Raw genomic sequence first — 25,388 nt, forward strand, 5'->3', positions numbered from 1 at the left:
ACTTATTTTTTATATTCATTAATAAATGCTCTAGTGCCTGGAGATGATCAATCATTGAAAAAAAAAAGACATAACTTGTGACAGTAACAACATTCAGCTTGGGGCACAAGCTGTAAAGAAGCAGAGTTTTTTATTGAAACTAAGATGATATAATTTCAAACTTGATTCTTACAAAGTTAGATGTTAATGATAATCCCCAGGGTAATCTCTAATTAAAAAAATGAACGTATATATACATAAAGAAATGAGAAAGTAACAAAAATGGCACACTAGAAAAAAATTGATGAATCATAAATGACAGTAATGGAGAAAATAATGGCAAAAAGATAGGACATATAAGAAACAGAGCAAGATAACAGAAGTAAGCCTTTCCTCATAAGAATTAACACAAAATGAATTTATTTACATGCTGTCTACAAGTGATTCACTTTAGATCCAAAGATACAAATAGACTGAAAGTGAAAAGATACTCCATACAAATAGCAATCAACAGAGACCTGAGGTAGCTATACTAATGTCAAACAAAACAGAAAAGCATAAGAAATTATATTTTAATATGTATAGGTATATAGAGATATAGATTAAGGATATTATATACTGATTAAAAGGGTCAATTCATCAAGAAGATATCACAACTATAAATATAAACACACTTAACAGGAGAGCTCCAAAATACATGAAATGAAAACTGAAAGATTAAAGGGAGACATAGACAGTTCTCCAAGAAGAGGTGAAGACTTCAATACCCTACTTTCAATATGGATAGAACAACCAGACAGATTAATAATGAAATAGGACATGAATAACACTATGCAAGAAACTAGACCTAACTGACTTCCAGCAGACACTCCACCCAACAGCAACAGAAGACACATTTTACTCAAGCACATATAGAACATTCTCTAACATAAACCACACGTTAGGCCATAAAACAAGTCTCAACAAATCTTAAAAGGCTGAAAGCACACAAAGAATCTTTTCGACCATGATGGAATAAAACTAGAGATCAGTAATAGAAGGAAAACTGGAAAATTCACAAGGATGTCAAAATTAAACAACACACTCAAACAAAGGAGAATTATAAGGAACGTTAGAAAATATTTCAAGATACATGAAAATGAAAACACAGCATACCAAAACTTATGAGATGCAATGAAAGCAGTGTTCAGAGTTTCCTGCCATCCACAGCTATAAATTATACACCTGTGTTAAAAAGATTAGAAATCAATAACTTAACTTCATACCTTAAGAAACAAGAAAAAGAAGATGAAGTTAAATCCAAATTAGAAGAATGAAGAAAATAAAGTTTAGAGCATAGATAAATGAAATAGAGAATACAAAAGCAATAGCAAGAATCAAGGAAACCAAAAGGTGGTTTTTGAAAAGATTAACAAAATTGACAAAACATTAGCTAGATTGACCAAGAAAAAAGACAGATGACCCAAATTATTAAAATCATAAAAAAAAACCCTGGGGACATCAATAAAAACCTTACAAAAGTAAAAAGGATTATAAGAATTATAACAGAATACTATGAACAACTGCACACCAATTCGATAAGCTAGATGAAATGGACAAATTCCTAGAAACACGTAAACTATCAAAACAACACAAGAATAAATAGAAAAGAATCTGAATAAACCTATAACAAGTAAAGGGATTTAATCAGTAATCAAAAACAAAGTGAGAGGCATCCAGACCAGAAATGAAGTAAAACTATCTGCAGATGACATGATTTTTATATGGAAAATCCAAAGGCATCCACAAAAGAACTAATAGAGTGAATAAATGAATTCAGAAAGTCTGCAGAATAGTAGACTGGTATATGAAAATCAATTCTATTTCTGTGCCTTAGGAATGAACAATTTAAAAATGAAATTAAGAAAACAATTCCATTTACAGTAGCATCAACAAGAATAAAATAGTTAGCAACAAACTTAAGCACAATTCCTGCACACTAAAATCTATAAAACATAATTGAAAGAAATTTAAAAGACCAAAATAAATAGAAAGTCATCTCATATTGTTGATTAGGAGACTAATACTGTTAAGATGGCAATATTCCCCAAATTGATCTACACATTCAGTGCAATCCCAGTCAAAACACCAGCTGCCTTTTTTGCAAAACTTAAAAAGATGATCCTAAAATTCATGTGGAAATGCAAGGGACCTCAAGTAGCCAAATCAATGTTGACAAAAAATTTAAAGGATTCACACTTCCCAATTTCAAAACCTACCACAAAGCAACAATAATCAAGACTGTGGTAGATGTATATATCAATGGAATAAAATTGAGAGTCCAGAAGTAAATGTTTAATGAATGGTTAATTGATTTTCAACAGGATGCCAAGAAAATTCAATGGGAAAAATTCTTTTCAACAAATGGTGCTGGGACAACTGGATATCCATATGGAAAGGATGAAGTTGGACCCCTACCTCACACCATACACAAAAATTAGCACTAAATGGACCAAAGACCTAAATATAAGGGCTCAACCTGCAAAACTCTTAGAAGAAAGCAAGGTGTCAATCTACTTGATCTTGGATTAGGCAGTGATTTCTTAGATGTGACACCTAACATACAGCAACCAAAGAGGATAAACTGGACTTCATAACAATTTTTAAACTTTTGTGCATCAAAGGGCACAATTAAGAAAGTGAGTGGAGGGACTTCCTAGGTGGCTCAGTGGTTAAGAATCCACCTGCCAATGCAGGTGACACAGGTTCGATCCCTGCCCCAGGAAGATCCCACATGCCACGGAGCAACTAAGCCTATGCACCACAACTATTGAGCCTGTGCCCTAGAGCTCATGAGCCACAACTATTGAGCCTGTGTGCTGCAACTACTGAAGCCCACGTGCCTAGAGCCCGTGTTCACAACAAGAGAAACCACCACAATGAGGAGCCTGTGTACCACAATGAAGAGTAGCCCCACTTGCTGCAACCAGAGAAAGCCCGTGTGCAGCAATGAAGACCCAACACAGCCAATAAAATAGATAAATAAATAAAATAATTTTTTAAAAAAAGAAAGTGAGTGGAGGAAAATATATGCAAATCATGTATCTCATAAGGCTCTACTATCCAGAATATATAAGGAACTCTTGCAACTCAGTAATAAAAAAGATAAATACTTTAAAACAAGCTAAGGGTTTGAATAGACATTTCTCCAAAGAAGACATACAAATGGCCAAATGCATATGAAAAGATGCTCAACATCATTAGTCATCAGGGAAATACAAATCAAAACCACAATAAGATACTACCTCACATCCACCAGGATGGCTATAATCAAAATAAATAAACTGAAAATAACAAGTGTTGGAAATGGAACCTTCAAACATTGTTACTGGTAATGCAAAATGGTGCAGCCACTCTGGAAAACAGTTTGGCAGCTCCTCAAAAAGTTAAGCACATTGGGAGATTGGGATTGCCATATATACATTACTAATAAGAAATAAAAATCAAATTGTATACTTTAAAAAAAAAGTTAAGCACAGAATTATTATATGACACAACAATTCCAAGAAAACTGGAATTATACGTTCACACAAAACCATGTATAAGAATATTCATAGCAGCACTGTTCACAACAGCCAAAAAATGGGAACAACTCAATTGTCCATCAGCTGATGAATGGACAGACAAAATGTGACCTGTCCATACAGTGGAATATTATTCGGTCATAAAAAGGAATGAAATACTAACATGTGCTACAGCATGTTTACAGATGAACCTCGTAAACATTATGTGGAAAAAGGAGACACAAAAAGTCGCATATCAGGGAATTCCCTGGCAGTCCACTGGTTAGGATTTAGTGCTTTCACTGCTGTGGCCCAGGTTCAATCCCTGCTAGGGGAACTAAGATCCTGCAAGCCACATGGCACCGCCAAAAAGAAAAGGACTCAGTACTTTCACTGCAGGCACAAAAAGTCACATATGATATGATTCCATTTAAATGAAACATTCAGAAAAGTCAAATCCACAGAGACAAAATGTAGATAAGTGGTTGCCAAGGACTGAGGAAAGGTAAAATCGGAGTGACCAATAATGGGTTCAGGGCTGCATGGGGCAGGGGGACAGGTCATGAAAATGTTCTAGAATTAGACTGTGGTGTGGTTACACAACCCATGAATATACTAAAAACCAAAGAACTGTACACTGTAAAAGGGTGGGGTTTATGGCATGTGAATTACTCAGTTTAAAAAAATCAGTCAATGCAATCCTCCATATTAATAGTCTAAAATAGAAATCCCATGATCCTATCAACAGATGCACAATAAAGCTCACCCAGGACAATTTAGGACTGCGTTCCACATCAGGAGGCCAAGCTCCCCGTGGCATGGGGACTCAGCGAGGAGTCTTACTGCAAGGAGACTTAGATAAATGAGTCTACCAAACTTCACAAGCTGACCTATCACACTGACTAGTTTTAATCACCTTTTATAGGTTTCTCTTTTTTTAATTTAAATGCAGAGGGATGGAGCTTCCTAGGTGGCGCAGTGGTTAAGAATCCGCCTGCCAATGCAGGGGACACGGGTTCGATCCCTGCTCCAGGAAGATCCCACATTGCCGCAGAGCAACTAAGCCTGTGCGCCACAACTATTGAGCCTGTGCTTTAGAGCCTGTGAGCCACAACTACTGAGCCCATGTGCTGCAACTACTGAAGCCCACACGCCTAGAGCCTGTGCTCCACAACAAGAGAAGCCACAGCAATGAGGAGTCCGCACACCACAACGAAGAGTAGCCCCCACTCACTGCAACTAAAGAAAGCCCACGCACAGCAAAAAAAAAGACCCAACACAGCCAATAAAATAATTAATTAATTAATTTTTAAAAATGCAGAGGGATGCTGAAATAACAAAGTCCCCAAATTTCCTTATATTTCTATGTTATCAAAGACCTCCCTATGGCAAGTAAGTGGAGGAAAACCCATTGCATATTTATAAATAAAAAATGCTTTAGGACAAAGAAAAAGGCAGGATGTGGAATTAATGGCACGTGAGAAGCCTTCCACGTACTACAGCACATCAAACTCACTTGGTGGAAACAAGCAGTTTGGACTTCCCTTTGTCACTAAGGAATCCCAGCTCCCAACTCCTCCTCACCTGGGCTGAAGACATTGGTCCAGGTCTCCGAAGTGGCTGGCAGGGCCCCAGTAGAATGAGAGTGAATGTTTTTTATCTCAACAGTTATGTATCAATTTTAACAATTATCAGAAGAAAACAGAAATAGCCTCTCTAATTCAAACTGCACAGATGCCACTGCTAAGGAGGGCTTAGATGGTCATCATAAAATTTTTCAAGGAGTTGATTTCAAGAAAACTCTTTTGCAAAGACCACCAGTTTGGGATAAAACCCTAGAAGCCTGCAGGTCTCTGGCTCCCTCTGCACAGCCACACAGAATCCCACAGCCCACGCAGAAGGGCATCACCACTTGTCACTCAAGTGTACAAATGTGACAAAGCCACGTGAGCCTGTGAACACACAAGCCTGTGTCTCCCATTTAGAGTAGTGTGTCCCCAAGGAATAATTTGGGGACAGGCAGCACAGATGGAGCATTAGTGCAGGCTGAGTGCTACATGCAGCCCTTGACAAGTGTCATCTCAACCTAACTCCCTGGACGGCCCTCAAATCGGGTGGGCCTCACTGTGCCCAGTATACAGGTGAGAAACCGAGGCCACACAAGGTGATGTGGCTTCCCTGAGGCCCACCCCATCGCAAACAAGAACATCAGGACTCAGGCACAGGAGCACACACTACTCAACAGGACCAGGAGCCAAGCACCTGCCCAGACCTTCCCACACCACCGTCCAGAACTTTCCGGAGACCCCGATGCACAGCCGGTGGAGTGCCACCCCACCGGAGATACTTGGGCTCATCCTCCAGTACCGGACACCAGGGCCCTGACATCTGGGGCTTTGGCCCACCAAGCGAGCTCTGCCCTCTCCCCTTGACCTACCTCACTCCCAGAATCTCGGTCCAGCAGCCAAGCTTTACAGAGCCTTGAGGGCAGACAGCCCATACCACTCCTGATGGGGTGGGGTGGGTTTTGGGGCAGAGTCCTCAGGAGGGCCCTAGTAGCTCTATCACTGCCCCACCACCACAAAGATAAGAAAGCTGGGGGGCAGCTGTATGAGGCCCGGGGGTGGCCATAACCAAGGACCACAAACAGGGGGCTTAAGACAATAGGCATTTGTTCTCTCCCTGTTCTGGACACCAGAAGTCTGAGATCAAGGTGTGGGCAGGCTGAGCTCCCTCCAGAGGCTATAAGGGCAGATCCTTCCTGCTTCTTCCAGCTCCTGGTGGCGGCAGGCATCCCTGGGCTTGTGACTGCATCACCCCAATCTCTGCCTCCATTGTCATTGGCCACTTCCCCATGTCTCTGTATTGCGAACACCCTCTTCTTTCTCTCAAAGGACACCTGTCATAGGATTCACGGCCCACCCTAATCCAGGGTCATCTCATCTGGTGATCCTTTCCTTGAGGTTGTCTGCAAAGACCCCACTTCCAGTTAAGGCCACATTCTGAGTTTCCAGGCAGACATGAACTTCAGGGGGACCTGACACAGACAACTTGCCTAAGGTCACCTGGCTCCTAAGAGGCAGGAGTGAGGTCTGACCCTGTCCACACACTGATCCCTCCACAGCCTGCTGCCAAGTCAGTGTCCAAAACCAGGGTGCAGCCACCCCAGTGTGGGCATGGGCTAGTCCCTCAGGATAGGTCCCTCAACAGAGCCAGGCCAGCCACACCACCACAGGCCACCTCTACCACCCTCAATGTCCCACTGCTGAAGCGGAAGATTAGGGACTCACGTTCCCAGGTGCCTGAGCAAGGCATGGCCATCAGACCCACACAACACTGAGAGGCATAGGGAAAATCTGCTGTGGGCTCCTAAGAGAGCACCTGTTCTCTGAAAGAGCAGGTGACACCCTGAGCTAGGGAGGACTGCCCCAAGATCCCTGCCCCACAGTATGCATGTACCTTCTCCAAGCTATTCCACCAAACACTAATCCAGGCACCCGCGGGGATTAGTGCAGGAGGAATTTAGGTCCCAGATCAGTTGACTATGAGTTCATTAACAAAGAGATTATCCTGATTGGGCCTGACCTAATCAGGTGAGACCTTAAAAGGGAGGGGGCTCTTCCTGGTCAAAGAGATTTGAAGCATAAGAGTGAATGGATATGAGGGGCCACGTGGCAAAGGACCTAAGAGCAGCCCCCAGCTGCCAGCCGGCCAGGAAACAGCCTTAGACCCAGAACCACAAGGAAATGAATTCTGTCATCAACTTGGATGAGCTTGGAAAAGGACTCTGAGAAAACTCAGCCAGATGGCACATGGATTCCAGCCCTTGAGACCCTGAAAAGAGAACCCAGAATCCACATCATAAATTCTGATGTACAGAACTGTGAACTAACAGATGGGTGTTATTTTAAGCCACTGGGTTTGTCATAATTTACTGCACAGCAAAGAAAAGGAAAAGAACAAACACACACATGACCCTTACATATTCTTCCCACCTTGAACGTGATGGCTAGAGCTGTGGAAGCCATCTTGTTACCATGAGGCAATAAGCATTAAAAAGATCTTTATCTCATGCTCAAGAAAGCAAAGTTATGAACAGATAGAGCCTATGCCCTTGGTAGGTTGTTAGAAATTGTCCCCAATGAGCCAGGGGACTCCTCATCAACACTGAGGTCTACTCCAATCCCTTAGAACTAGGCTGGCCTTGTGCCTGGCTTTGTGCAATAGAACACACAAAATGTAACATTCTGGGTCTGGTGAAAACAAACCTTAACAAACCCTGTAGCATCTCCTATTCCCTAAAGAGAATCCAGCCACAATATGAAGCAGCTCAGGCTACCCACGTGGAAAAAAAGGCCTTGAGAATGAGACGTCTCAAGGAGAGCAGAGCCCCAGAGGACAGAACAGCATGGTCCCAGACAGGAATGAGCCCAGACGACATCACGAGAAGAGAGAGGCCTGCCGTCCCAGCCAGCCCCCTGACTGGGACATCGGACACACAGATGAGGCCAGATGAGGCTCCTGTCCCACGTGGAGCAGAGATGAGCCACCCACACTGAGCACTGCTTGAATTCCTGCTCACAGATTGTTCCATTGGGCCACTAAGTTCTGGGGCTATTTGTACAACTGACTGATACAGGCCGGATGAGTCTGCTGAGCCCTGCCTTCACCTACACTGAAATGGTTCCTCCAGGCCTGTTCCTGTGAAATGGTCAAATGTCTGCTTCATCAACTGACCTGTGATGCCCAGGCAGAAGGAGACCTCCTGGCCCCTGGCTCACAGCTCTACTATCCAGTGTCCCTCTTCCCCACCTGCTGCACCACCAGCCTCCGGGTGCAGCCCTTGGCCTCCATGCACACTTTTGAGCTCACACTCAGCTTCCTCCCATTCTTGTACCATATCCCCTCCGTCGGGGCCTGGACCACCTCACAGCTCAGCGTGGCGTGGGCCCCCGCCTCGGCCTGCACCTCCCTGAGTGCTGGCAGCTCTTTGGCAAACACTGCTGAGGGCTCTGGGGACAGGGAGGGATACGCAGTCAGAGGCTCTGCCAAGATGAGGTTTCCCAAGTCCTGGAGCCATGACAGAGCTATGCTCGAGGCCCGAGGCAGCCTCAGATCCCACCACAGGGATCCTTTGTGATCGGGTGCTGCACATGGAACCCTCCATGGGCACAGGTGGTCCAGGCACCCCAACTCCTTCTGGGTGAGACGGGAAGCAGCCTCAGAGCTCCATGATGGGCAGCCCGGCCACAGTGCCTGCGTTCAGATGGAAGGAGGCATGGGGGGCATGGCAGAGACTCTTCTGAGGGCCAGGATGAGGCAGAGCTGGACTTGGAGAATCTGCCAAGATTATTAGTTTTGTGGGCAGTTCCTTTACCCAAATCCAGAAGCAACTGCCCCTACTCCCAAGTATTCTCAGAAGAAATGAAGGGAGAGACAGCTTGGCCTTGCAAGTGCTGCACAGCTGGATGTAGCCAGACCTGCTTCCCACACACCAACCCTGGGAGGCAGTGCACTAACCACAGACACACAACCGCAAGTCCACAGAGTCCTTGCCCACTCGGCACAAGTAGGTGCCCTCATCCTGCACAGTGACTGAGGTAGCCACCAGCCCATGCCACGTGCCCACGTCCTCCTGTGAGAAGCACTGGCAGGAGTGACCGAGCTCCACGCCATCCCTTGTACCCATGGACATGCACATGGGCCTCTGAGGTCTCACATTCAAAGCGGGCTGGGTCCCCGGCCAAGGCATCCACACAGCCACCAGCCCTGTGTCCTTGTGCGAAAAAGGTGTAAGGCCTACAAGGGCACGTGGGCACGTCAGGGGGCCGAGAGAGCCTCAGCCATGCATGTGCCCACGCAGCTAGCTGATGAAGGTGCTCGGGGCTTCAGCCCTCGCCCAAACCTAGGCCCCTTCAGAGACAAGGCCAGCCTCAGCTGCTGACTTTCAGCCACCCAAGTGCCACCCACTCACAGGAAGCTCCACCCCCCTACTGAGCAGAGTCTCTGACCCTCACCCTCCCAACAGGGTTGGCAGGGCCCCTGGATCCCCACCCTACCCTCAGGGGTCCCCTGAGCCTGCCCTGACTCCCTACCCCCCTCACAAGGCCAGAAGAGCTGCCCGGACTCCTGCCCTCCCCACATGCTCATCTGACTCCATCCCATTCCCCCACTGGCTCCACAGGGTGGGCTGAGTTCCCCCCACCCACACCCCTCCTCTCCCCACAGGGTCCCCTGAGCCTATCTGACTCCCCACCCTCCTCACGGGGTTGGCAGAGCTGCCCCGTCCTCACACTCCCCATGGGGTCAGCAGAGCCCCTGGTCCCCTCTCCCCCACCAGGACAGAGAACAGCGGCTCCTGCTACCCAGAGCCCCCAGAGCCTATGCAGAGCTAGGGGACAGAATGCGCAGCCCTGGCCATGGCGGTGGCCCAGGGAGGACACATACATACACACACACACACACACACACTGGCGTCACCTTGCACCAACAGCTGGTAGGCGATGCGGTCCCCGTGGCTGACGCACTCATACAGGCCTGCATCTTCTCGCTTCACGTCCCGCACCAGCAGTGCCCACTGCCCGGCTGATGCCTGCACTTCATACTTGGGGCCTGGAGACAGTGCGCGTCCGTCCTTGAGCCACGTCACAGCTGCAGCCTGGTCGGATAGCTCGGCCAGGAGCTGGGCCTCCTCGTGCAGCCGGGCCAGCACCTCCCGTGCTGCCACTGCAGCTGCCGGGTACTTAGGCGTCAGCCCCAGGGCTGCTGGAAGTCACAGACAGGCGGACAAAGAGCGTGTGGATGAAGGGGGAAGAGTGATCAGAGGAAGGGGTGGGGGAGGGAAGTGGGATGAAGGAGTGGACAGAGGGGGTTGGACACCAGGGAGCAAATGCTGGGGAGGACACGGGTGGGGGGTGGGGAGTGGAATGAGGCAGAGTGAACAGAGGGGGAAGAGCCAGATGTGGTGAAGTGGAGTCAGAGAGGCAAGAAAGGAAGAGACAGGACAAGACGTGGAGCAGAAGGTGGAATCAACGAAGAGGGGGGAGGGGAGAAGGGGGAGGGAAAGGCTGCACCCCGCCCCCACCCCCAGAGGAAACAGGGCTTGGAGATGCCCCAGGGTCACAGGACAGGGTCCCCCTACCTCGGACCTCCATGCGAATACTGCTCTCGATGCCATTGGCCACGAACTTGAGCTCGGCGCCGTGCAGGCTGACAGGCACCGAGCGAATGGTGAGCGTGTGCCGGGTGCCGTCACAGCGTATCACATACACGCTGCTGGCCTTCAGGACCTGCCCGTCCAGGAACCACTCCCCTGCTGAGGCCGCAGTGAGGTCCACAGAGAAGGTCACCTCGCCGCCTTCCACTGCCTCCACCGCTTTCAGAGGTATTTTCACAGCCAGCTGGGGGACTGTGGGATGGGGGCTTCAGGAAGGAGCTGGGCCCCTGCCCGCCTCTCCTCCCAGGCCTGGGCCCAAATAACTCCTGCTCTAGGAAGTCCACTGGACAAGCACACGGAGACCATGAGTGAAAGCCAGACCCAGGACGGAGGAAGGACAGGTGAGAGCCACCAGAGATCTCCTTTAGATCCCACAGACTCAGTGGGGTGGGGCAACTGCATAGCCAGTGCCCTGGGGCTGGTAGATACGGATAGGTTCCTAGGGGCTCAAGTCCTGTCTTGGGGTCCCCTGGCCTTCCCACAAAAGAGTCTTCAACAGCATCAGGATCCTGGGTCCCCCCCCCCCTCCGCCGCCATAAAGAGGGCCCATGGGTCACTCTGGGCTACACTCTCGGTCTGGGTGATTCAGGGGCAGGTGGCCCCACAGGTTGTTACCAGGGTGCCGTGGAGGACGGAAGCTTCCACACGTACCCAGGTGTACAGTTCCCGGGAACTCGAGGTAGGGGCTCTGGCCAAAGCTGTTCACAGCTGACACCCTGAACTGGAAGTCCCCCTCCTCGGCCACGCCAGCCACAGTCAGCTCAGGAGAGGCCACCCACTCATCCTCATGACACCGGGTCCAGGTGTAGGCGCCCAGTCTCTTCTTCTCCACCAGGTAGCCATCAATAGCAACAGGGCAGTCCCCATGGGGTGGTGGAGACCAGCCAAGGGTCACGGAGCTCTCCGTCCTGGCCTTCACCACAGGGGCCTCAGGAGCATGCAGGGGCGGCCTCCTGGGAGCTGAGCAGAGCACAGGCCCATGTCACCAACAGGGAGCCCCCTCCCCAAGCCCCGGGTCCAAGATCACAGTAGGGTAAAGGGGTTGTCACAGAATTCCCAGCCCTCCCCGGGCGGGGGAGGGAAAGGGAGCGCTGCCCTGGGGGTCTGAAATGGCCACAGCCCACGGGGAAGCTGTGGGCCCATAACCCCAGTCTTGGCTCTGTGGCCATTTCTCTGTGTGTAGTGGAAAGAGTGCCCGGGCCTCGGGGGCCACACTTGGCCCAGGGCCACCATGAGCTGTCCACGTGGCCTGGAAAGGAACTCCTTCCAGGTCTCAGCCTTGACCCCCATCTGCACATTTGGATCTTGGGCCAGACAATGGTCGAGGCAAGGCACGATGACCCCCCAAGGGTGCTGAGACCCATGTGCGGGGACGCTGTCCCCAGCAAAGGAGTGACCCTGTGGGAGCCAATCTCAACACCAAAGGCCACAGAAAGCGGACACACACACTATCACTCCCTACACGCTGTGCTTTTAGAACAACCTGCACCTTCTAATTTGGTTCACAGGGTGGGGGGCCGCCAGGACTCCCACTCTGCAGACGCCTAGTGTGACCACAGATGGAGGAGGATGTCAGAAAAACCATAAGCCCCCGAGAACCAGAGCTACAACCTAGACACTCCCCGCCCCGCGTGGCACTCCCCACCGCAGACTAAAAATCAAAGCAGGGCCCAGTGGACGTGGGCAGGGAAGGGTCACCCTCCGTCTGACAGGCACTCCCTAGGCCCTTACCTGACACACAGAACTGAGTGGACGTCCGGCAGTCCCCAGCCACAAAGGCCACCTCACCCACATCCTCCAGGCTGCACTGGGAGATGGTCAGCGTGTGGCAGGTGCCTTCAGCAGTAATGGCCACTCGGCCCCCGGCCACCACCTCCTTCTGGTTCCGCAGCCAGTGGACGGGGCCCTCTGGCTTGGCCAGCTGCACACAGAACATGGCCGTGTCTCCCACTCGCACAGCTGTCTTCCTCGGGAGCTTTCGAAGGAGGTTACCTGGGGTGGGCAGAGGAGCAGTGGGGGAGGGGAGGGGTAAGGGGTAGAGCTGGTCAGAGCGACCCCTGTAGGCCTGCCCCACCCCCACCTCCTTCCTGCCCCCGTCCCCGGGGTGCCCACCCCGCCCCTCCCTGACCTCCCCCTTGTCCCAGGATCCTGCCTGCCCCGTCCGCCCACTACCTAGGCCACTTGCCCAGCTCCCGTGAGACCCACACCCTGCGCAGCCTCTTGGCCCTCTGCCCACCCACCTTGCACCGCCAGCTCAGCCACCGTGCGACTGCCCTCTGCTGTCTCGCAGATGTACACCGCGTCATCGTCGGAGGAGACATTGAGCACCGTCAGTCGGCGCTCAGTGCCAGCCTCCTCGATGAGGTACTTGGCACTGGCCCACAGCCGCGTCTCCTCCTTGTACCACGCAGACTCCATGGCCGGCAGCGGCACCTCACACTGGAACGTGGCCGATGCTTTCTCCGGCACCTCCAGGTCCTGCAGACGCTTTCTGAAGGGCACCATGGGCTCTGCGGAAAAAGAACACAGGTGAGTGGCGCGAGAAGAGGGAAGTGGGGCAGGCAGGAGGGGTGACGGAGGGCGGGGGGTCAGGGAGCAGCGGGGAGGGGCAAAGAGGAGGGTGAGGAGAAGGAGGGGGGCAGGGTTATGGAGGTGTAAGGCTGGGGTGGGGACAGAGAGCCAGGACAGGGGTTGGAGGGGCTTTGGGGGCAGAGGGTGGGTGGGAGGGCAGAGGAGCTGCAGGGAGGGGGACAGAGGGAGGTCGGGGTATAGAAAAGGAGGGAGGACAGGGGAGAGGGAACAGAACTTAGAGGAAAGAGCCCACTCCCCCAAATATCAGAAGAAGCCTGGAAGAGAAAAGGAGACATGAGACAGGTGAAGCTACAGCAAGCAGCCCCACTGAGCAGCCCCCTAAGCTGGTCCTGGACAGGCAGGATGGGATGGGCTCAACACAACAGTGAGGCCGCTGGACAAGTACTGGCCTGCGAAATCGCTCAACTCCAGGAGCGCACTTCCCTGCAAAAAAATGAGGAAACTGAGGCACGCACACGGAGGCTGAAGCACCCTCCTGGAGATCCCACAGCTGGTAAAAAGTGGAGGTGGGATTCCAGCCACGTCAGGAGGCTGGTGTTAGGAAACGAGAATAAACAGCCCCCAAGCAAATTCTGATGGTGTTGCCTACAGCTCCCGCAGTGCCCTGGGGGCGGCCCGGCGCTGGACAGGATCCTGCAAACTGACCCAGAACCACCTTCAGGCTGCACCCTGGTGCAGCCCCAGCCTGAGGCCTCTGACAGCACAAGGTTTGTCCTAGCTCCTGCCCTCCTTCCAGCTCTGCCAGGGAGACCCCTTTAGCATCTGATAGGAGGAGTGGAGAGCCTGGCTCACCCTCAGCCTGGACAGGGCAGGCTCAGCCACTGGGCACCCTGACCATCTCCCAGAGGGAGGGGGTGTTAGTGAGAAAGCACGTTGTTGAGTACTCGTGTTACCCTCACAGAGACGATGGAACAGAACAGCGAGAGCCACCAAGACCTCCAACCACGGATTCCTCTACCAGACAGACAGGGTGGGGAGACCGCAGCAGCAGCCGCCACTTGGAAGGAAAGGATGGGAGGCGTCCGCCTGTGCTCACTGCGCACAGCGACCCTGCCCCCGGCGCCAGGAGCTCACCTCTCACGACGACTAGCACGGAGCTGTAGGTCTGGCCCACGAGGTTGGACGCCGTGCAGGTATAGAGGCCACAGTCGGACTGCTTGCAGAAGAGGATCTTGAGCACGAAGTTCTCCTGCTCGTCCTCGTACACCACGTGGCGCCGGCCCTCGGCCACCAGCTGCCCATCCTTCTTCCACACGATCTCAGGCTTGGGCTCGCCCGTCACGAAGCAGCTGAGGCGCGCGTGCTTGCCCTCAGTCACCGTGCAGGTGCGCGTGCCGGAGCTAGGAGGTGAGGCGGGGGCGCCCTCGGCGCGCATGGCCTCGCGCCGCCGCTGCAGGTGCGCCAGGAGCATGGCTGTGGAGGCCCCGGGCGGGCCGGCTGCTTCTGCATCCGGGTCCACCGTCAGCCCGGCGGCGGCGCTGGCGGCGCCCAGCGGGTTCTCCGCGTGCACCATGTAGGTGCCGCTGTCGCGCGGCCGCGCGGCTTGGATGCGCAGCGCGCTCGCCTCGCCGCTCTCCTCGACGCGCACTCGGGGAGCGTCCTGCGCGCCCAGGCGCCGCCCATCCTTGGCCCAGCTCACGGACATAGGCGGCGAACCGCGCACGCGGCAGCGGAAGGTGGCCTCGGCGCCCTCGCGCACGCGGATGGATGTGGGCCGCAGCAGGAAGTGGGGTGCCTGTTCGGCGCACGCGGCCTCGGCGTCCACCTGCAGGCCAACCGCCGCGAAGGCCTCTCCAATGGCGTTGCGCGCGCGGCATACATACTGCCCGCTGTCACCCAGCGCCAGGTCCAGGATGGTGAGGCGGTACAGGTCGCCGTCCTGCGCCAGGCGGAAGCGAGCGCCCGCCCTCACCGGCTGCCGGTCCTTCTCCCAGCTCACTTGCGGCGTGGGGTTTCCCACGATCTGGCAGCTCAACGTGGCGTCTTTGCCCACCGACACCACGAAAGCTTTGGGCCGGGTTAGGAAGCGGGGCGCACCGCTGAAAGAGGAGTGATCCATGGTGGTGGTGGAGGGGAGGCGGGGGAACCTGCGGGTGGGATGAGAGGGAAGGGCGTAGTGGGGATGAGACACTGCTGTGCTCAGAGTCCCCCACGCGTTCACCCCGTGGCCACTTCATTCGTGCAGTGCCGCCTGGAAAATCCAGCTTAATCCAGGGTGAACGCTTCCATATGGACCCTCCTCTCCACGCCGGTGCCATTCCCCCCCCCCCCCCACGCACCCGATGCCTGCAGGTACCATCACCAGATGTGATGGTGGTCCACAAGTGCCAATTTGCCTCTCTCTGGGCATCTGGGGTCTGGCCCACCCCCGCCCCCCAAGTGGGCTCTTTTTATTTGGCGGGAGCGTCTTCTCCCTCTTGTCCCATCTCCAGGCCTGCTGCCCCAAGTCAAGGTCCAGCTGGGCATCCTCCCAAAACACCACACCATCACCAAGCTTGCCCTTCTCCCTGTGCGGCATCTGCCATGCTGTACCTCACCACAAAGAATTTCCCTGTCCCTCCTGGGCCACTCCAACTGCCATCAGGTGTCCTGTCCCCTCCCCACACATGGTTGCTTTGTGGAGTCTGAAACTCCAGTCTACCTAGTCTCCCCCAGTCACAGAGAGTCACTCTTTGCACACCGACAGGGCCAGGCCATGCAGGCTCATGGTAAGTGCCCGCTGCTGCCCTGTCCCATCTCTCTAAGGCATGCCAGAGGTCACAGGTTCTTCACCCCCAGCAGGCTCTCCTCCAAGCCCTCTGCTCGGTGTGCCCTCTTTGCTCCCCATCCTCCCGCCTCGGTGATTTCCCCCGAAAAAGCATTTAGGGTCCACCGCAGGCTGTGTGCACAGCTCCCAGCCCTCCTCACTGGGCATTCCACAACAGAGAGCCCTGTGAACAGGGCCTGTCCAGCCTGCCACTGTCCTGGGCCAGGTCACATGTCACCTCTCCTGGGGTCCTGCCACCTCCCCGCCACCCCTGAGGGGGTGTGCCCATCAATGCACAAAGATTGGAAATCCTGCAGCTGGGGTGCAGGGCTCCTCCAGCACATAGGGCTGCCCACACCCCCTCACTGTGAGTGCCTGTCTCCTTCCCTCCGAAACTGGAATGGAGAGGGTCAGGGCCAGTGCAGTCAATGGTGTGTCTGTGGAGGACAGTCAGAGAATCCCCCAGGAAGAACCAAGGACCTCCAGGCTAAGAGTGGGCAGGCCAGCTTGCCACACCCAGCAGGGGGGCCTGCATGTAACCGAGTCCCTCTACAGATCTTGGCTGAGGCTTCACTGGCTGTGGCTCTGCCTACTGGACGCCTTGCAGGGGTGGGCTGGCACCGTCAATGCCAAAGGCCCGAGGCTGACTCTGGCCTCTGCCTACTCCTGGTTCAGCCCCACTGGCCCTCACCATGGGTGGGTGAGGTGAAACTGAGTCTAGCCTATAGAGGGACTTCCGTAAGGAGAGCCAGCACAGATGGACCCCGCTGGGCCCTGGGCTTTCCCCAAGTGCCTTAACTCTCTTTACCCCAGGAGCTGGGCCTTCAGCACGGGCTGCCCACCGTGGGACAGATGGGACAATGTTCCCAGGCCCTCCAGCTCCCCATCCTGTGATTCAGGACCTAATCCCCTTAATTCCCCTCAAGGAGGTGAGCTGGAACCAGCCTGCTGACTCACTGTGCAGTCAGCACCTCTGCCCCGCCCCACCCCACCCCCACCGCTACCAGCTCCCCCATGGCCTGGCTGGGCTCTTGGCCTGGGAAGGACCTGGGCGGGCGGCCACCTGCCTCCATGGACACCCTCCTGGGCCTCAGTGTCCCTCTGTGGCAGGATTACTTTGACACCAGTTCCCTGCGGAGCTTGAGTTCTGAGCTCTTCCCAGCACACCACCGCCTCCTGAATTATGCGGTCGATCTGTGGGTTCCCCAAGGCAGGACGTGGCATCCTCCCCCTTCCACACCCAGAGCAGGTGTGGGAGACAACAACTGCTCTGAGCTCATGAGCAAGTACATGCAGGGGTCAGAGGGCCACTTCCACAGCTGGCAGCCTCTGGGGGTCAGGAGGACAGGAAAGGGGAGGGAGGCCACAGCTCTGCACATGCTTAGGGAGAGCCAGCTCTCAGCAGGTGCACAAGGGTGGGAAGAGACCCCAAGACTCTCTAAAGCCAGCAGGGATGTGTTCCCGGTTCAGGGCCTGCATGCCTCCCCCTCAAGGGAGCAAGCCCACGGAGGTCTAAGGAGGTCATCCAGACAAGACACCCCTTGACACCCCACACCAGGCAGGCATCCCCGCTGGGCAGCAGGGCCAAGGCACCCCAAGGTATGCCCGAGGACTCTGGAGCCGCCCTCCTTCCAGCTGAGTGTGGGGCAGGGACCACCCAAGGCCCCTCTGGGCTCACGGTCGCCTGCAGTGTTATCCTCCTCCCCCTGCCATGCTGGGGGCTGGGGCCACTGGAGCTGCAGCCACAAGGACAGAAACAGGATTCTCAGGAGGAGAGATCGAGCCAGGACCCCAACCCCCGCTTCTCAAGGAAGCTCCTTCCTCCCTCAGATGCCCACCTGGGAAGCCAGTTCCCTGTGGCCCCCACTCGGGCTCCTCAGCCCCTCGCAGGCCCCAGCTGGGCACTGGCAGCATCCTCACTCGGAGGCCAAGACCCTCCCCCCTTGCAAGCCTGCCAGGGAGCCTTGTGGCTGACCCATGCCACACCCTTGCTCTTCCAGAACTTGGCCACTCTCAGGTCCTTGCGGGGCTTGGGCCATTTTCCAGATGAGCCCAGAGTGGGAAGTGCTCACAGCCTCATGCAGAACCTTGGCTGGCCCCCTCCCAGAAGCCCTGTCTCCCCGGCTTCCCCACCCCCATGGCCCCCACACCCTTCCAGAAAAGACTTCAAAGGGTAGCTCCCACAGTCTCTGCCTTCCCCTTACACCCCTGGGCTTTCCAGCTTCCCATACTCCAGGGGAAATTCTTTCCTGGAGTCAGGTGTCACTGCCCCTCTGGCTGTCCCCTCCGCTGAGCCAAGAGGCCCAAAATAGCCCCAGCTGTCAGCGGGCATCCATCTCAGCAGAGCTGGGGGCAGGGCCAGCCGGACCCTCGGGGCACTGGGCAAGGAGGAGGTGGGTGCATCTGACGCCCCCCTCTGCCTGCCCCAGCTGTTCCCTCCCCACATGAGGGTCTAGCTCAGTTCACCACTGGGGCAGGGGCTGGAATCCATGGCCTCAACCCCAGGAGCAGCACAGCCTGGCTGAAACCCTACCCCCGGCCCCTCCATCCCCCAGAGCCGTGACCTTCAGCAGATCTGTCTTCAGGGGCACCGGGTGGCCCCCCACCCCTGCCTGCGCTCTGCCTCCTCACCTGTCTCTACCAGGGGCACTGGGCAGCACGCAGGCCAGGCGCTCAGATGGTGGGGCAGGGGCTGCTGGGTCTCACCTCCCTCCGAGGGCCCAGGACCGACAAGGCTCCCACCCAGCAGCCCGTCCTCCTGCCGGTCCTCAAACTGGACAGGGACAAAAGGACAGGCGGATGCTATCAGCTGAAGAAGACTGGGCCCGCCCCCACCCCACCCCCACCACCGCCAGCCCGCCCAGCCCAGCTCCAAAATAGCCCGGGTGTCACTGCCCCAGATTTGGTTTCACCCCTGGCCCCAGGGAGGCAAAGGGCAGAGGCTCGGGGCAGCTGGGGGAGGAGGAGGCCTGTGTGTTCCAGCACTTGTGCAGGTGGGGCAGGGGCCCCGACACTTGGGGACCCCTGATCAGACCATCATCCTGGAGTGCAGGGAGGGAAGGAGAACGGGGGATCCAGTGCCACCCAGAGGAGCACCCAGGACCACCACCCAGCGGGGAACAGAAACACCCCACGGTGACCAGTCACCTGCGAGTCCTGCAGCCTCTTGGTAGAGGCGAACAGCCAGGAGCCTAGCACAGGTGCCCAAGGTCAGCCCCCTCCACCCGAACCACACACACGACTGGGGCGGGTTCTTTATTCCTGGTCCCTCCTCGCAGCACCTGACCTGTCTGGGTGTCCATGGCCACCTTTACATGGGAGTGAGGGTCCCTGACACCCCATCCTGAGACCTTCACTTCCCAGGGAACAGAGATCCAGCCCCAGGGGTGGGCAGGCAGGACAGGGGCAGGTGGCCTGAGTGAAACATGCTACTTCACGCCCCAGGATGGCTGCCTCCCCACCCCCCTGATCCCAGCACAGGGACAAGGGTGAACGGGATGCTGGGCCCCCCAAGGAGAGAAGGCGGGCTTCAGCTTAGCAGGGGCCCAACAGGGAAGCAGAGAAGGCCATCTGATAGGAGTCCTGGGGCCTTTCCTGGGAAGAGGCTGACCCACCAGGGTTGGAGCCTGGGGGAGCTGCCTTCTGCCCCATCATCACACCTGCGCCTGAGCAGCACCAGGGCTTTCTGTTCTTGCCCGGCACCTGCAGTCTGAGGTCTGAGCCATGCCCTCACTGCACCATTACCCTCTGCACCCAGGCCTGTATCTAGTGGGAAAACCCAGGCTCTGAGCACAGACCAGTCACCTGAGTTAGCTGAAGTCTCAGTCAACTCAGGCCACCAAAAACAATACCACAGACTGGGAACTTAAACACAGACATTTATTTTACACTTCTAGAGGCTGTAAGTTCAACATGAAGGTGTTGGCAAGTTCTGTGCTGGCTAACAGCTTTTCTTTCATTCTTTATTTATTTACTTATTTATTTATTGGCCGCATTGGGTCTTCGTTGCTGCACAGGGGCTTTCTCTAGTTGCAAAGAGCCAGGGCTACTCTTCGTTGTTGTGCACGGGCTTCTCATTGTGGTGGCTTGTCTTGTTGTGGAGCACAGGCTCTAGGTGCGTGGGCTTCAGTAGCTGTGGTGCAGAGGCTCAGTAGTTGTGGCTTATGGGCTCTAGAGTGCAGGCTCAGTACTTGTGGTGCACTGGCTTAGTTGCTCCGTGGTATGTGGGATCTTCCCAGACCAGGGCTCGAACCCATGTGCCCTGCATTGGCAGGCGGATTCTTAACCACTGTGCAACCAGGGAAGTCCCCAAATGGTGTTTTTTAACTTTTACAGCAGAGAGGCCTGAGGCTCAGGGAAGTTAGAATGATTTGCTTACATACAACTGACAGTGCTTAACCAAGTTTCTCCTGAGAATAAATGAGAAACAGCCTGTAAGACCAGGGAGGTGTAACAACTCAGTGCATCACCACAGCCTGCATCACATCCTGGAACAAAAAAGAGACATTAATGGAAAAGGTGGTAAAATCCAAATAAAGTCTGGAGTTTGGTTTTGAAAAAATGTGTAAATGGTTAAAAATTCCTTGGCGGGGAGGAGGGGGATGCAAAGCCATAGCGTTTGAAGACAGATAACCAAGTGAAAATTTTGCACGTAAGTAGGTAGCTAAGGGTCTTTAAACCAAACTATTGCTTTTAATGGAGAAACTTTGGAAAGAACTTGAATTCCCACCTACATTATAATGCATAAAGAAATGATTGTGTCATTGGGCAATGAGTGCTACACATCAGTTTAAAAAATGAACTGGAATTGTATCCACAGGGCTCACTCTAAAAAACATAATGTCATTAAATAAAGTAAGTAATCAAATGAGAAAAAAAAAAAACCCAATCCAAAGTCAGGAGCTCCCATTTCCCCAAGCTTCTGTTGGTTCCTGGTGTGCCCACCACCTCTCCTCGGCCACAAGAGGTTAAACCTACAGCTGGAAGCTGAGGGAGGGGGAGAAGGAGCAGATGGTGGGTCCCAAAGAAGCTGAGGCGAGAGCTAAGCAGGGGAGAAGAATGTGCCAGAAAGACAAGGGAAGGAGGCCCTGTCAGGCAGAACAGACCAGGTGAGGATTGCAGGACCTGCAGAGACCTCCCGGGGCCTTTGTCTGCCCACAGGGCCTTTGGGACGCCGAGCTCAGGAATGCAGACCCTGGAAAAAGCTCCAAGATATCCTCCCCATGGCAGGACTAGAAGGGGGCGCAGGGGTGAGGGGCCAAGAGGAAGAAAGGGACCCAAGGGTATCCTGGGCTCACTGCTGACCACCAGCTGAGAGGGCAGCGGGAGAGGTTAGCGACCTGGCCTGGCTCTGCACAGGTGATGGCCTCACTCATCTGGTGGAAGTGGGGGGCACCAAGAAGAGGGAGCTGGCTCTGGGCATATGGGGCTGGACAGGCGTCCAGGAGAAGGCATCCCTGGGCCCCTGGGTACAAGGAGAGGCAAGGCCAGGGCCCCGGGGGCACTCACATCTGGAGGAGAGAGACCAAAGGGGTGAGGGGCTCACCAGCACCCGTTTGTCTTCCCATCCACGTGGTGGGCTGTCTCCTTTTGGATCTGAGTGCACGTCCCATGCCAAGGCTGGAGTTGTCCTGGTCCCCACTTGGGGACCTCGTTCCAGGAGGTGTGCCAGTCACCTCCAGGCCTGAGCTCAGCATCCCCACCAGGACCACAGTGAGCCCCAAGATAGGGGACTGCTTTCTCCAGTCCAAGGACCCCAACTCCCCAGGGGCCTCCCGCAAGGTGGCTGCAAAACCCAAGAAACAAGACAAGTGCTACTGAAAGGAGGTTATCACAAAATTGCAGCATGTGCAGTGCAAGATATGGTGAGGCCCAAACTTGGTTTCAAGAAAATGCCTCACAAGAGACCACAGTTACTTGGAAGATGAAGTACCTGATTTTCTTAGCAACAGCCGCAAAAGGTTGTCTCAGTGACTGATAGCCTCCCAAGATGTTAGGAGAATTGACAGCCGTGAAAAAAATTAAATAGATCATGCTTGACATCATGGTTGGTGTTGGTAAGACTGGCTTTTAGTGGAGAAGCCTCGAGAATCACCAAGGAGTAAATACCTGCCCAGGGCAGGAACCGAGCCCACCACCACCCACATTCCAAGTCAGAAACCACAAAAGAACTGAGAAAAACATCCCAAAAACTCTTGGTAAATTGATAACTGTGGTTGTCACTAGAAGTGGGCGGTATTTGACCTTCACATGCCTGTATATTATTTAAAATTTGAACACCAAGCATGTAGTCCTTTGCAAGAAAAAGAAGTGAAAGACGGGATTTCCCTGACAGTCCAATGGTTAAGCCTCCGCACTTCTTTTGCAGGGGGCAGGGTTCGATCCCTGGCCAGGGAGCTAAGATCCCACAAGCTGCACAGTGCTGCCAAAAAGAAAAAAAAAAAAGGAAAAGAAAGAAGAAGTGAAAGAAAAATTAGTTTCAGGAAACTGAGTGGCTGCGGGAGTTCCCTGGGGTGCAGGTCTCCCCATCAGCCCCTTACAGACAGCAACCCCCCCAACAAAGGTGACCCAAGAGTGGAGCAGAGGGGACAGTCCACCAAGACCAGGCAAGAGACAAAGGCCGGCTGTCCCAAGGCATGGAAAATGCAGATTCTAAAGAAAGGTTTCTGTAAAGTGATGCTGCCATATTTTAACAGAAATGCCTGCTTTCATTTCAAATGGGTTTAATACAAATACACTGCTTCAAAGTAAACTTTCTCCTGTGATATTTCAGAAGCAAAATAAAATCTGTTTGAAGCAAATAAAGTTGATTCTACCCCCAGTAAAGTATTGACAATAGACACCAGACATGATAGATTGATAGTAAAGTATTGATAGATATATAAAGTACTGACAATAGATACCTCAAAAACTAAAATCATTTCCCTTATATGTTTTCCCTGAAAACAACCTAATTCAGTTTTTCAAAATAGAACCTTATTCACAATGTTATTAATGTGTGTTAAATTGCACCATAAAGACAAGAAGATCTCTGTCGTTTTCCACATATGGCCCTGGTCTGCTCCTCTCTGTAGTAATACACATCAGGCTACTTGGTAACATTCATTCAAGACAATAAAATGTTACTACAAAGGAAAAGATCTCTGATTCCAATCCTCTCATTCTCCTAAAGGTAATTCAAAACTGAGTTATCCTTTTTGTTTCTATTTCAAGACCAAAGTATGGAGGCTCCTCATTTTTATTTTGGGGGCCACTTTTAAAAAAAAAATCACCCATTACAAAATTAGGCCGATTAAAGCTAGAAATGAGAAATCTAAAGGAAATGCTACTTTCTCAAACAAAGTAAATTGTTTGGAAAATGACCAAATGAAATATGAGCTCACTTCTGTCACTGTTAGATTGACTTGTAAGTGTTCGTAGCAATGAAGGCTCCATGCCCGTCAGGCAAAACAGGGTCCACATCATTCACAAGCTTACATCCGCTCTCCATCTGGGTATTTCTTTCTGGCCAAGGTTTCGAAGAAAAATGACATCTTTGCAGACGTTATTCTGTGGTCAGAATTCTGCAAAGCTTTTATATGAAAGGAAAGACAGGGACGGATGTGGAAGACACCAGAAGGCAGAGACACTGGGGACCCTAATGCTCCAGGACAGACCCTCCTTAAGGAAGTGCACCTTGATTTTGCATCTGCTTCTCAGTTACAAGCTGAGCTCTTCTGCCCCACCAAGGCCATGCACACACATCTCTCAGTAACACCCGTATATACTGTCTTAGCTGAAGGCACTGGACATAGCCTTTTAAATTTTTTTATAAATTTATGTATTTATTTATTTATTGGCTGCACTGGGTCTTTGTGGCTGCACACAGGCTTTCTCTAATTGCAGCGAGCAGGGGCTACTCTTCATTGTGGTGCACAGGCTCCTCATTTTGCTGGCTTCTCTTGTTGCAGAGCACAGGCTCTAGGCACGTGGGCTTCAGTTGCGGCACATGGGCTCCATAGTTATGGCTCGTGGGCTCTAGAGCGCAGGCTCAGTAGTTGTGGCGCATGGGCTTAGTTGCTCCATGGCATGTGGGATCTTCCAGGAGCAGGGATCGAACCCGTGTCCCCTGAATTGGCAGGCAGATTCTTCACCACTGCACCACCTAGGAAGTCCCTGATAGCCTTTTAAAATCACACATATTTTCTAAATGCAGTCTTGTATGTTTACCTCTAGCATATCACAAGTGTTCAGGAAAAGTGTTGGCTTAATTTTAAAATCCTACCTCAGCCAAACCCAAAGAAAGCAAAGTCACAGCCTCAGCCTCCCTCCTAAGATAGCCTGGGGGCCTCATGAGTGGACAAAGGGCGGCTCCTTCACCTGCAGGGGTCTTGACCTTCAGTCTCACCCCCAAGGCTGTCCCTCCCATGGGAGTCAGCTGTGCCCACTCCCATTCAAGCAGGCATGCTTTTGGGGTGAGCAACTTGATAACTTTCCTGCAACCCAGGCAGGAACAAATTTAGAGATCCTTTTATGCCAGAAGGAATCTGAGAGAGCTCTGAGCCCACAGTGCAGACCTAATTGACTTGTAGAAGGGGCTTGTTTTAAACTAAATGTTGATCCACCAGTTAGGGGCAGCACAGCATGACACTGGAAGCTAAACCAGCTGCCACAGACTAAACGTTTGTGTTCCCCCAAAATTCATATGCTAAAATCTAACCCCCAGTGTGTTGTTATTAGGAGGTGAGGCTCTGGGGAGTTGATGAGGTCATGAGAGTGGAGCCCTTAGGAGTGGGATTAGCATCCTTAGGAAAGAGACCCCAGAGAGCTCCCTCACCCCTTCTGCCACAGGACAACATAGTGAGAGGTTGGCCGCCTATAAACCAGGAAGCAAGCTCTCACCAGACACCAAAGCTGCCAACACTTTGATCTCAGACTTCCAGCCTCCAGAACTGTGGGAAGTAAATGTCTGAGGTTTATAAGCCGCCCAGTCTATGGTATTTGGCTATAGCAACCTAAACTAAGACACCAACTACAGAAGCAGTTATTGGAAAGGCCACACCAGCAGGCTCAAAATTGTAGTTTTCACATCCTCATCATGAAGCATTTCATAAAAAGATTTTTATTGGATTAAACAACTTAATTTGGTAGATTCAGAGGCAATTGCTGAATCTTACTGAAAACCAAGTCCACACACCACCAAACCTTGTTAGAGAGCTCACGGTCAGGTGCTGAGCAGCTGGGTAGCTAAAACGGTTCCGGGCCTGTGGCATAATGAGAAATATATATCTAGTCTTTGTCCCTGGATCCTGACACTGAGCTCCTACATCCCCTG

The 25,388-nt window shown here is 52.8% G+C and overlaps 2 protein-coding genes across 4 annotated transcripts in view; both read right to left on the minus strand.

Moving 5' to 3' along the window:
* OBSCN (obscurin, cytoskeletal calmodulin and titin-interacting RhoGEF) overlaps positions 1-15,388 on the minus strand; it is a 188,951-nt gene extending 173,563 nt beyond the window's left edge. The window contains 9 exon segments of the mRNA XM_057708594.1: positions 9,042-9,198; positions 9,200-9,292; positions 9,295-9,320; positions 10,002-10,286; positions 10,663-10,929; positions 11,389-11,697; positions 12,469-12,729; positions 12,978-13,247; positions 14,404-15,388. Coding sequence (XP_057564577.1) covers positions 9,042-9,198; positions 9,200-9,292; positions 9,295-9,320; positions 10,002-10,286; positions 10,663-10,929; positions 11,389-11,697; positions 12,469-12,729; positions 12,978-13,247; positions 14,404-15,388 — 2,653 coding nt within the window.
* Positions 15,389-20,463: 5,075 nt separating this feature from the next.
* Positions 20,464-25,388, minus strand: part of IBA57 (iron-sulfur cluster assembly factor IBA57) — a 56,775-nt gene continuing 51,850 nt past the window's right edge. For all 3 annotated transcript variants that reach the window (XR_009049176.1, XR_009049175.1, XR_009049171.1), the window contains one exon: positions 20,464-20,562. The gene's annotated coding sequence lies outside the window, so the exon portion shown is untranslated. The remainder of the gene's footprint in view (positions 20,563-25,388) is intronic.

This window comes from Hippopotamus amphibius, chromosome 15 (genome assembly GCF_030028045.1).
Source record: "Hippopotamus amphibius kiboko isolate mHipAmp2 chromosome 15, mHipAmp2.hap2, whole genome shotgun sequence".
NCBI classification, from domain to species: domain Eukaryota; kingdom Metazoa; phylum Chordata; class Mammalia; order Artiodactyla; family Hippopotamidae; genus Hippopotamus; species Hippopotamus amphibius.